This window comes from Aedes aegypti, chromosome 2, assembly GCF_002204515.2.
Source record: "Aedes aegypti strain LVP_AGWG chromosome 2, AaegL5.0 Primary Assembly, whole genome shotgun sequence".
NCBI classification, from domain to species: Eukaryota; Metazoa; Arthropoda; class Insecta; order Diptera; family Culicidae; genus Aedes; species Aedes aegypti.
The window spans coordinates 299668-311582 of record NC_035108.1 but is presented as its reverse complement, the minus strand read 5'-3'; the positions used below and the strand labels follow the sequence as shown (position 1 = coordinate 311582).

Here is an 11915-nt window from a genome sequence, read left to right as displayed (position 1 = left end):
AAGAAATTTTGTCAGAATTTAATTTTCATGCTCTTAATATGTCTATGAAAATATACTCATATTTAAAACATGTTGTAGCTGTGCAGAGCCGTAGAATTTATTCTTAACAAAATTAGTGCATGGAATATATATTTACAAGCTCATCTAATGTAGAAAATCTTCTTCATCATGATGTTATGTCCCAAGTGGGATAGAAACAGGTTCTCAGAAAAATGTTCAGTTATTAACTGAGACCTTTTTCGTTAATTGGCAATTTCTCGCAAGTCGAGAAAATTTCCAACCAGAAAAAAAACTATCGGCGGAGTTCGACCCCATGACCCTCAGATGGTCGTGCTGCGCGTTTACCGCTACGACCCCAATAAACCTTGGTGGATCAATCAAATTTATTTCAAATGTCTAGGGGAATTCGATGTACCTCCATGATTTGGAACGCTGCATTTAATGGAAATATATAAAAAATATCTAGTTTCATTTAATTTAGGATCATCATTATATATTCAGGATCACATCTAATAATAATTTTTACTTATGCTACTTCTTTGGTTTTATATTCTTTGATCAACTACCTTTACACTTATAAAACTTTAAAATACTATTTCAGACTGTGACAAAATGTCATACGAATTCTTTTTACTATTTTTCAACGATATATTGGATGAACAATAAACTAGTGGGGAAAGCTGAAGTTATAAATACTCGGAAGTGTTTACAATTTTTGTATAATAATAAATCTTCAAACTGTTTAGTGGAATGCCTGAAAGTGGAAGTATATGAATACCAGATTTAGTACTAAACGATTTAATTACATTAGAGTTTGTATACTTTGTCGTTTCTGGTACACGACACTGAAGACGGCCTTATAGTTGAGGCCGAAATACGCGTATATCGCAAAGGATAGAAGTTCTAGTTAAATAAATCGGTATAGTACTATTTTCGGTTTTCATTTACTTATTTTAGTATGTTCAATGACGTATGTTTCTGTGTTTATGGTTAATTTGCAAAGCAATATCTCTATACTGTGTTTTTTTCCTAGTTTGATGTTATAATAATAATTGCCGTTATCTTACTGATTACAATTACTGATTAAACTTGCCTCTTAGAATTTTAACACTGTTGGAATTAAAAACTGGTTCTGTGAATCCTTATTTTATAATATAAAATAACGACATTTTCCCATTATTCAAAGTAATTGAAAGTAATAATTTTCGCATTTAAAGTGAATATGAATCGAAGCCAAACTTCAATTTCTCAAAAGCACAACTCTGGAGAACCGAACACCCGTTTGAGCTGAAAACTTTATCGATTGGTCACCCCCAGCTGATTAGGTTTTCAGCTTGAACAGAAGTTTGGTTCTCCAGATTTGTGCTCTTGGAAATTTTAGATTTGGCTTCGATTCATCTTCACCTTAGATTCTATCATTCCATTCCATTGCATCAAATAATCAAGCATCAGTTCAGAACATTTATCACAACATTTTACAAAACATCTAGATATAAACAAAAAATAACCATAATTATACATATTGCTAGTTTTGCAACAAGAATGCTTGCACTATTATTGATCTTTGATGATTATTCGACTGTCATTTTTTTTTAATTTGTTCTTCTATCCTCATTCATTTTTTAAATAATTTTTATTGTGGGTAAAAAAAAACAAAAAATTGCATTTTTTATAAACTGGCGATATTTATGTTTTTTTTTTTTTAGTTCGACTATTATTTAAATTATTCACATGCCAGTGGGTAAGTTGACTATATTACACAAAAATAACTAAAACAATCCAACTCTATTTCCTGGCCTCAATTAACATAGCTAATGCGATTTATTAACTAAGCTAACGATAACTCAAACAAAATTATGGTGACAATAAATCTTCGAGTTTTTTAGTGGAACACCTATAAATAAATGGAATACCGAATTTAGTAATGTACCATTTAATTCCACTAGAGTTTGTATCCTTTGACAGATACGCGAATTTCGACCTAAACTGAAGACGGCCTTACAGTTGAGGTTAAGATCCGCGTATCTGTCAAAGGATACAAACTTTAGTGGAATTAAATTGTATAGTATCAATTTGAGGGTTTTCATTTATTTATTTATGATTATGTTGACAAAAGATTTATCTATGTAACTATGTACTATCTATTACGAAAAGGCTAAGACCGTGGAGAGACGTTTGTTATGTTTTCAAAGTTAATAAACTGATAGTGGTTAAAATTTCAAAAATTTTCTGATTTTGAGCTCTTTCTCTGTGGGCAAAACTCACATTTATTAAGCATAGAGAACATCATTCAATCTTTCAAAAATGTTACAAAAATTTCACTGACATTTATCCTGATTGTCTTCAACATCTGAATCTAGTACACACTCATCGCTAGATGTTTTACTGATTGTAATGACAGGAATTTTTTCAACCCAATTCGAAGTTTTCTGTTCACTAATAGTTCTAATTGATATTCCACTAAAATTATCTCTAGATTCAGTTTCATTTCTACCCGATTTGTTTTTAACGAGTTTCTTATTCAACTCTTGTTGTCCAAAATCCGCATTATGCTCAGGCACTTGATTTGCATTATTTTCTGTTTGATGGTCGGTTTGCTTCTGTAAAGCTTTTTGCATCATACGCTGTAGTCTTTGACGGTGTTTAGTGCTGACCATATCGGAATTTTGATCATTTCCGTTTGTTGTCGGATGAGCTTTTTGTTGTGTGGAATCCAACACTTTATGCCATGAATTTGAAAGTCCTTTCATTGTTTCATTTTGTTGACAATGTTGAGTTGTCGCTATTTTGAACATTTTTCGTCTCTCTTCTGTTCGCTCTTTGCGCAATTGTAACTTCAAATCTTGATTTGCTTCTCGGAGAGATCCTGTCAAGGATAATAGATAGTATATAATTAATATCAAAAGTACAAGCAATGGAATCACTGCTGCTGGCGAAACAATGTATTTAGTTATAGCATCTGGAATGATATTCTCCGTAGCATTTGTAAGAAGGTGATAAATTCTATTGGAATGTGAAAATGGGCCACAATGCCATGATGGCTCTAAGAATACAATTGCGTAGCTCACTGGTAGTACACATAAAAATAACATAGTTAAAAGGAGTGCGAAGTAAAAGTTATTCGATCTCGAGGCGCTGAAAAAAAGATTCAATTATTCAAAAACAGCAACAACATAGCTGAATCTTATATTTTACCGGAACACTACTTCGTGAGGAACATTGCATGTGAGAACAGTCCACGACCGCAAATACATTATGATAATTAATTTGAATATATTGATCACAGCAAGACCTGGCGAGAAAAACATGCCCATCCACACCATTCCTTGATTGTTTACAAGATGTAGTATATTTTCAGCAATTTTGAAATCTCCATACTAAAATAATAAAAAAAAGTCTATTTAGCTAAACAAGCGTATTCTAACAAGAATCATTTTACCTTTGGATACACCTTTTCCAAATCCCAACACCAACAGTTATTCATATAACGAACAAATAATGCTCGCATAAAATCAAGTGTCATTGTCGAGAAAATAGTCATCAACTGTAATTAAACAAAGAAAACAATTTTCTTTCATTTATCTTTGCTAGATATTGATAGTAAATTATTGGCTTAAAATTTAAAACAAACTATTTCGTTGAACTTACCAAGTCCATGATAGTTAGTTTGGCCAGTTCTTGTCCAAACATAGTCTCCCAGCAAAGTGTTCGTATATCTGCGTTCTTGAATTTTCCTTCCCTAGCACTTTGCGTCGGGAACTCTTTACTTGTAGCCAATGTGCTTTCCACAACTGGAATTGTGACGTCGAATAAGGTTTGCTTTTCTGTTGTAATGGTTACACCATCTGAGAGTGGTGCTTGGCTGCTTGAAATAGCTTCTGTTGTAGAATCAGTAGTATTTGGGCAAATCCATTGAAAACAACTATTGTCTTCATGTTCTTCATCTTCTTCCGAGTAATAGTACGATTCAAGAAATTCGTCGTATTTTTCAGTAACATATGTATACAATTCATTGTACGTCATAGTTTGAAAATCAGTTGTTGCTGTGCTGGCGTAAAGAGCTTGTGTTACCACTTCGAAAAATTCATTTGTTGTTGAAGACTCAGTCAATGTTTCGCTGGATATATTATAATTTTGATATATGTCGCTCATGTTCAGTTCTCTTTTATTAATTGGAATGTCTTCAAATTGATCATTCGGTAAATTGCGCATTCTTTGTTCTAAATAATAAGCAATATCATCATCCTCATAACCAAATTCAGCAACAAATGAGTCATCTTTTTCTTCTATATTGCTATAAGTCGGTGTAGTTTCCATTGAGATAATAGAAGAGTTTAAGTCATCCATGGTTGTATAGGAAGTGGTCATGATATTAGAGGTTGGTACATAGTACTCAGATGTATTAGAAGCAGGTGACATGGAACTAGTTATATTTGAAAAGAACATCGTCAAAATCGCAGCATTGATCGTTGTCTGCACTGGGCATTTGATAAATAATTTGTAACAATTACTTGGAGCATCAAATAGTTCTTGTGATAGTGTAAGCGACATAGGTTTTAAAGCTTGTTCTGCGAAAAGTGCCATACTCGATGCACTAAAATTGCTATATGTTTGGTTTTTAGCTATGGTTATACATTGACTATCACTTGTAAAATTCGAGGGCTTCATTCTATGCAATTCTTCCGTCATATGACTTATTTTGTCAAATAATGCAAATATAAGTGAATACAAGTTGAGCAAATTTAAAACCATAATTCTCGCCAACTGTATTCTCAATTGTTTTCGTGGATGATAATATTCAAGTAATCCCAATGCTTCAAAAACCATTGGAAAGAAAAATGTAATTAATGACATTACGATAGTTATTTCATTCCTCGTCCACCATGAGTCTGTTTCTTTGATATCCATAGATCGTTTAACAACTTGCACTACTGCAAATGCCGATATGACTAGTAATCCAAGTATTAAACAATTAACCGTTATTCGTAGCAATATGATTCGCCAGCTAAAATAAAAGTTTAATAGATCAATAACTATGAAAAAATATGATTGATTGATACTTGCTTTCTCGTGTCTTTCTTCTTTTCAGCTTCTTCCAAGAGTGCTTCTTTGAAACCTAAAATGATAGATGCCATTCGATTTTGCGAGGTTTCAGTGTGGCCAATCATGTAGTCCCAGCCTGTGAACAGTTTCCATGCAAACACATATTCATCATCTTTTGATGACAGCTTCGACATCCGTGAGTTTTTAGCCATTCTATAACAAACACATAATTAGGCATCACATTTTATGCTATTTATTGATTATTACTTCTTCAATGTTGCAACGAAGCTGTATATGTATACTACTAAGCCTGTGAGAAAATATGCTAATGGTAAATTATACCCCCAAGAAATCGCACCTGAAAATGTAGAGTAGTAGCTGAAAAATTAAAAGCAGATTCTGAATGTTATTCAAAAATTCACATATACGCAACATTAGTTACCCATAGAACAATGAAGAGTATTTCAACCTTCCTTCAAATTCCCAAATCGTACTGAAATTCGATGATATGGCCTGTTCTTGCGAAGACATAGTTTTTCTAATGTCACACTTTGCTCGATCTCGATTAACATAGATTTCTTCTGGCATCATTACGAAGAAAATCAGAAGACATGATATTACTATATTTACCCAGAATAACCATCTGAGAAACGTGAAATATGAAGCTACAACGGATCCGAAGTGAGATTCAATTTCTTTTATTCTAGACTCCCAAGGGATTAAATATGTAGAAACATTTGTTATTTCTCGTAAAACTTGCCGCCATTTCTGAAAAAAGGATCTCTCCAAAATAAAACATGTACATCATCAACGTGGTATTCCTTACCGTAGCTAGGAAAATATTGAATTGTGTAAGTAAACTTTTCGCCGAACGTGAAGCAAAATGATCTTGCAATACACCTTCATGCTGTATTATATAACTTTTAGCCTGGATGGAAAAAGCAACACAAATTGTTGATATTTATTCATATTGATAATTCTCATTTGATTATTTGTTCATCCAACTAACCTGTTTCACCAGTTTTAACTTGCGCTTCATACTCCATGGTTCCATCTTGACTGATTGTAACACTTCTTTATGCAATCTTATATTTTCAAAAATCCTATCCTGTGTCTCATCTTCTTTCGCATCCTCCAATGTTACAGCAGTTCTTAGAGAAATAAAACATAAAAAATAAACATGAAATTAAATATTTGTGTTTTAAAACGCTTTTTTAAATATAAAATTTTGCCTTTCATTCATTTCATCATTTCATACATCACATTTTTCAGTTGTTATGACATGACATGGAACTGACAATCCTGGTTTGGACAAGCAAGTTGGCTTAAAAATGTGTAATAGGAATTTAAATTATCTTTGCCACATTAGATGCTAATTGATGTATTGATCGACGCGTAAAGATTTTAATTTATACCAGTAAAAGTGAGTGGACAAACTTAACAAATTATAATATAAACGTTTAGTTTTAAGGAATAATATAAAATCATTACCAAAGAATGACATGAGATAATTATAAGCGATTATTGTGAATATTCGTATAAAACATGTATGGTGTATTCTTTATGTTTGAAATATTTCAACGTATTCTCATCAAGTCAATTCACGAGGGTTATCCGAAAATAAATTTGAACATATGCATTTCCGATAATGTATGTCCCCAAAAACGCTGAAGTTACATTTATATTTTATAAAGTTTTCTTCCCAAAAGCGAAATTTACAGATAGAGTTTCAAATAGTTAATACATACTCTCCTGAACTAGTCGTGTACACGCTTGACCGTCTACGATCACCGCTACTGGATCCCATGATTTGGCTAATTGGACTTGAAGTTCTACGATGTCGTCTAGATCCTCTTTTCTTTTTGATGCTTGCTTTCCTTTTGATGATGGCATTCAAACTGGCAGAATAATCCTCATCTTCTGTATCATGGATTTCAATGCTGCAGATTTATATGGGTTTAGTAGAAGTATTGGAAACAAATTGGAAGAAAAAACAATTACCTTGACGCATTTCGCTCTGTTGGTTTCATTTCTAATGCTTTTTCAGCACTGAAAAATATGTCATCTACAAAACTTTCTTTGTCTATCTCTTCGCCTTCATTGTTACTTGCTTGCACATGAGTAGCCCATGTGACTGATAGTTGTGGTGAAACTGATGATGGAGGTGAAATCTGCTGCGGAATCAAATAAAAATTTCCAATTTGAATACCGTTTTGGCTCATATTCCGAACACTTAAGGCCAACAGTGACTTCAAATACATCTGATAGGCATAAATAAGCTGATATTTGTGGCAATTTTAATTTCTCGGCAAAGTCTAACTGTTAGTTGTTGGGTGTGCCGATAAAATTGTTTGTTTAAGCTTGTTAAGTATTGTTTTTACGTACAAGTATGGAACAACATTTTGATTCAAATGCCGAACACTGTGTTCATTCTGTCTCATATTCCGAACAGCACGAATAAATCGTATTCAAATGAATTATTTTACAAATAAATTTATCTGAGCTCGTACTATTGGTCCCAAACTAGAGAATCATAACTACTCCAGAGGTATAGAATAGATTGAAAGACGTTTAAATTGCATTGCAATTGACTGATATTTCCTGGTAATTTGATGACACATTTCAGTGAAACATTTCAACCACACCGCCATACAAAAACCGAGTGTTCGGAATATGAGTCTGTTCGAAATTTGAGACAAAACGGTATTAATTTTGATTGTAATTGAGTACTAAGTCAACTAGTTGGCCCGTTGCATTGCCACTCAGTAGGCCGTTCTATAATACTATGAAGACTCCCATAGAAAGTTACAGCTTTTATCTCTTGGTTTATCATACTTTTGCAGCGATCTTTTTAAATTATTTGTACACACGAACACGTTGGAACCATTGAATTGTTTGTTCGTATAATAAAAATGTTAGAGATCTCATTTTTATGGGCTTAACATCCTTAACATGATCCCTATGAATTTTGCATTACAAGAAAAAAGAACTTTGTATGATCATCCCAATCATTCCAAATAGGGGCCCAGATAGCCGTAGCGGTAAACGCGCAGCTATTCAGCAAGACCAAGCTGAGGGTCGTGGGTTCGAATCCCACCGGTCGAGGATCTTTTCGGGTTGGAAATTTTCTCGACCTCCCAGGGCATAGAGTATCTTCGTACCTGCCACACGATATACGCATGCAAAAATGGTCATTGGCATAGTAAGCTCTCAGTTAATAACTGTGGAAGTGCTCATAAGAACACTAAGCTGAGAAGCAGGCTCTGTCCCAGTGGGGACGTAACGCCAGAAGAAGAAGAAGAAGATGATCATCCCAAATATTTTGGCATTCCTTCGGAGATAATTCGAAACATAAATTTGAACACGTTGAAAGACCAAGTGTAGATAGTGGGCCGGTCACATCGAAACCACTTTTTTAATGTATTCGAATCTCCACAACCTTAACTTGATAAACATTTACTGGTTTCATTAAAAATAAAGCACCAACAAAATGCACATTTCTATCAATAATTTTCATGCATCCAAAGGCGCTTTACCGTTCCGCTCCTAGAACATAAACATTCACTAGCAAATTTCACGCGCATAGATTTGGAGTTCCACTATGCTCTTTGTTTTCACTTCTTGAATCAATTTTATCTTATGAATTTAAACGATTGCAGCGTGGTCTTGATAGTTTCACACAATTGTTGGGGATTTATCTTCTCTTTTATTATCCAAATATATAAAATAAGCTCTCTTTTTTTGATAAGAACACAACCCATCCTATTCAAAAGTATAATCACTATTTTTAAATTATCTTCTTCTTCTTATTTGCATCAGTTCCTGACTGGAAAAGAGCCTGCTTCTCAGCTTAGTTTTCTTCCAGAGTTTAGTTTACTTATAACTTCCACAAAATTTAACTGTGAACTGCTTTCTTTGCCAAAGTTGCCATTTTCGCATCCGTATATAATGTGGGAGGCAAAATAGTCAAGGAAATTTCCACCAATTCGTAGGTGGCATAGTCCTAGCCCACTGTAGCAGGATTGTTGACTTTTCACACTTTTTTCTGACTGACATTAATCAATAATCTATCCTATTCTTTAACAAACTTTTTATAATGTTCTACAGTACTGGACAGGTTAATTTATGTATCGGCCCTTTTTCATTCAAAATGTTATTTATTTTGTTTTGGATATCGGCTTCTAGTGCACCGATTGTTATCACAAATTTGCAATTCGGACAAAAATGGCATAATTTTGAATTAGCAATTAATTTTAAATGGACTTATTTAGAGCAGTAACTCTCTTTTGCAAAAATAAGCAATTTTGCAAAATAAGTGATTTGCGATACTGTTTAGCTATAAAAGCATTAGCATTTATAAAATATTTATAAATTATTCCTGATTAAAATTCAAGGTATCAATTAGCTACGGGTAAAATTTTGAGTCAATCGGATCACTAGAAGCAGAGGCCTTAATCATTATGTATTAAAAATGATGAATGCGTACTTTATTCTGTACATTACTGTACATTGATTTGAATACATTCACGTGATTCACCGAATGAGTATTATGAACTTTCATTTTTATGACTGGCTGATGTAATCCATATTCGAAAAATGCTAACACTCTCAATTAGACTATCAACATGCAGTTCCAGCAATGCAAAAAAACGATATATGTTTCACATGCATAAGACACTTACAACGGGAGGCTGTTATTTATATGAATCATTCTCACTGTTCAATTCTTCAGACGTTATATAAACCTTTGGACTATATGTTTATCATATCCAAGAATGATTTAAACTAGTGATCACTTATCTTTTTTTATATCACATCACAAAATTTAACTGAAAACCCAGTATCTCCAACAAAAGCCTCCGGTTCGATCGCATGTATACCACGAAAGACAATCCATAACTGAAAATATCTGAACTGTACATTGTCGTTGGATTATTTCTTTTTTCAGGGTGGCCTCCCGATGTGCTAACGTTTTTTATGGTTAGAAGAAAATTAATTTCTCTTTCTTCACGGGAGTTCAAATGGTAGTGGCCGACAACGACAGGAAATACAATTATTAAATTTCAGTTCACACTTTCATTTGCCTTCCTTCGAAGCTAGACCGAAGCATAAGTCAAAAAGGATAGTCGTATCTACCCTTCTACCAGAGTTACGTTTATATACCTTTCTCTCTTTGTTCCCCATTCTCCTGAGTAAATCCTTGTAAATGATTAGATTTGCTATGATGATAACATTTAAGTGATAGGCGTTTTCGTAATGCTCTTTCATTTATATTTATAATAAAGAGTCACGCGAGCTACTGACACTGAAGCTTTTACAGTTACATTATATTATCGACAAATCTTCGAAATCCTCTCTGAATATTATCACGTCTGATGTTAATTACTATACAAACCTCGTGATCTAACGCTTTTTGCGTTTTAACGTCTATAGACAATCCTGAAGGCTTCCGATTTTTTGGTATGTCCGATTTCAAAATACCGGATGGTTTCCGTTTCATGGTAGGTTTCATCTCGTTGTCACTCATTGTATTTTTTCACTTGCTGGCGGGTACTTTTAGCAATACTACACTCCTTCAATGAAAAATGAGTAATGATAGAGCCAATGAAGTTACACCTCCTCCAAGCTATGAATTTCTTTTACTCGACAAGTAAACATTTACATTTCATGTTTGATTTTTTTGCAAACGAGAGTAATCTCCCCATAAGCATCATCGTTTTGTTTTCAGTAACAACAATGTCCATCTCTGTTAAGTGATTAATTTGAGATAAACGTTATTCTGCCATTATAAGAATCAAATGCGTGGTACAAATAACTTAATCATAAAATTGGAAATTTTTGCTTTCATGATCCCACAAATATTCCGGAGATTACCAAAATTATGTACGTACTAATACAACAATAAGCTGAGTATAGCAGGCCCAGATAGCCGTAACGATAAACGCGTAGTAAGATAAGATGAAGGTCGTGGGTTCGAAACCCGCCGGACGAGGATCTTTTCGTAGAGGAAATTTTATCGATTTCAATGGACATAGTATCTTTGAACTTGCCTCACGATAAACACAAGAAAAAATGGTAAATTGGTAAAAAATGCTCTCAACTAATAACTGTGGAAGTGTTCATAAGAACACAAAGCTGTGAATAAGGCTCTGTCCCAGTTGGGACGTAACACCAGGGAAATGAGAAGATAACAGGCTGTCTCCCAGTAAGCGGCAGTAAATACTAAAAAAATGGGTAATGTGTTATAAAAAAACATGTTCAGAAAACAAATATAAATAAATATGGATTTTTTTTAAAGAGAATGTGCTTGCAGATATTATAATTCATGTACTAATTCCGCTTCCACTTTACATTTGCTATCAAATATTATCTACATTTTGCATGGATAATATTTGAATTTAGGTTTAGCTTATTTGACAAAGTACATACCTTGTTTCAAATTGTTAATAAAAAAATTAAATAGGGAAAAAGCAATAATTTTAGACCTACAAGAATTCTGTGCCAATTTTCGGATTTTCATACAAAGTAGGCCAAAATCGTATGGATGGGTCGAAAATTAGTGCAGGGTCGAAAATTGGTACTTTTCTTGTCCAATTTAATTAAATGCATCATATTCAATATATTGAATATTTTATCGATACTATTTTGTTTTTGGCCTTTTTGCAGATAGCTGAGCCAACAAGTATGAAAAAAAATAATCATATAAATTTCTTTTGAATACAAAGCTTTCCGCCATTACCTAAAAGAATAACGCCTGGAAATTAAGGTGGGAACGATTGCATACATTTCCACCTTCCTTTGTAATAAAGGCTCACGCAATGCTGTAAACGTTGGAAGGATCGTACGACGTGTGTTCTATTAAAGCTACTTCA

At 33.5% G+C, this 11915-nt stretch overlaps 2 protein-coding genes across 5 annotated transcripts in view; one reads left to right on the top strand and one right to left on the bottom strand.

The window, feature by feature from the left end:
- LOC5566138 (golgin subfamily A member 6-like protein 22) overlaps window positions 1–11915 on the top strand; it is a 165230-nt gene that overhangs the window by 108600 nt on the left and 44715 nt on the right. For 3 of the 4 annotated variants that reach the window (XR_002499306.1, XR_002499307.1, XR_002499305.1), the window contains exon 4: window positions 5090–5239. The exons of the other annotated variant lie outside the window; for it this stretch is intronic. The gene's annotated coding sequence lies outside the window, so the exon portion shown is untranslated. The remainder of the gene's footprint in view (window positions 1–5089; window positions 5240–11915) is intronic. 4 annotated transcript variants of the gene reach the window in all.
- LOC5566135 lies at window positions 2755–10667 on the bottom strand. Its single transcript, XM_021843415.1, has 4 exons — window positions 10439–10667; window positions 7045–7217; window positions 6792–6983; window positions 2755–2866 (listed from the first exon to the last, which is right to left on the bottom strand). Exons 1-4 carry the CDS (start codon window positions 10568–10570, stop codon window positions 2755–2757), a joined length of 609 nt encoding a protein of 202 aa, XP_021699107.1. The 5' UTR covers window positions 10571–10667.

Excerpts from the sequence above, each read along its gene's own strand:
- LOC5566135 (XM_021843415.1), bottom strand. The coding sequence starts at position 10,570 with ATGAGTGACAACGAGATGAAACCTACCATGAAACGGAAACCATCCGGT. Across the intron at positions 6,984-7,044 it reads ACAGAGCGAAATGCGTCAAG|CATTGAAATCCATGATACAG; the intron begins GTAATTGTTTTT and ends ATAAATCTGCAG. Across the intron at positions 2,867-6,791 it reads TACACGACTAGTTCAGGAGA|GATCTCTCCGAGAAGCAAAT; the intron begins GTATGTATTAAC and ends TATCCTTGACAG.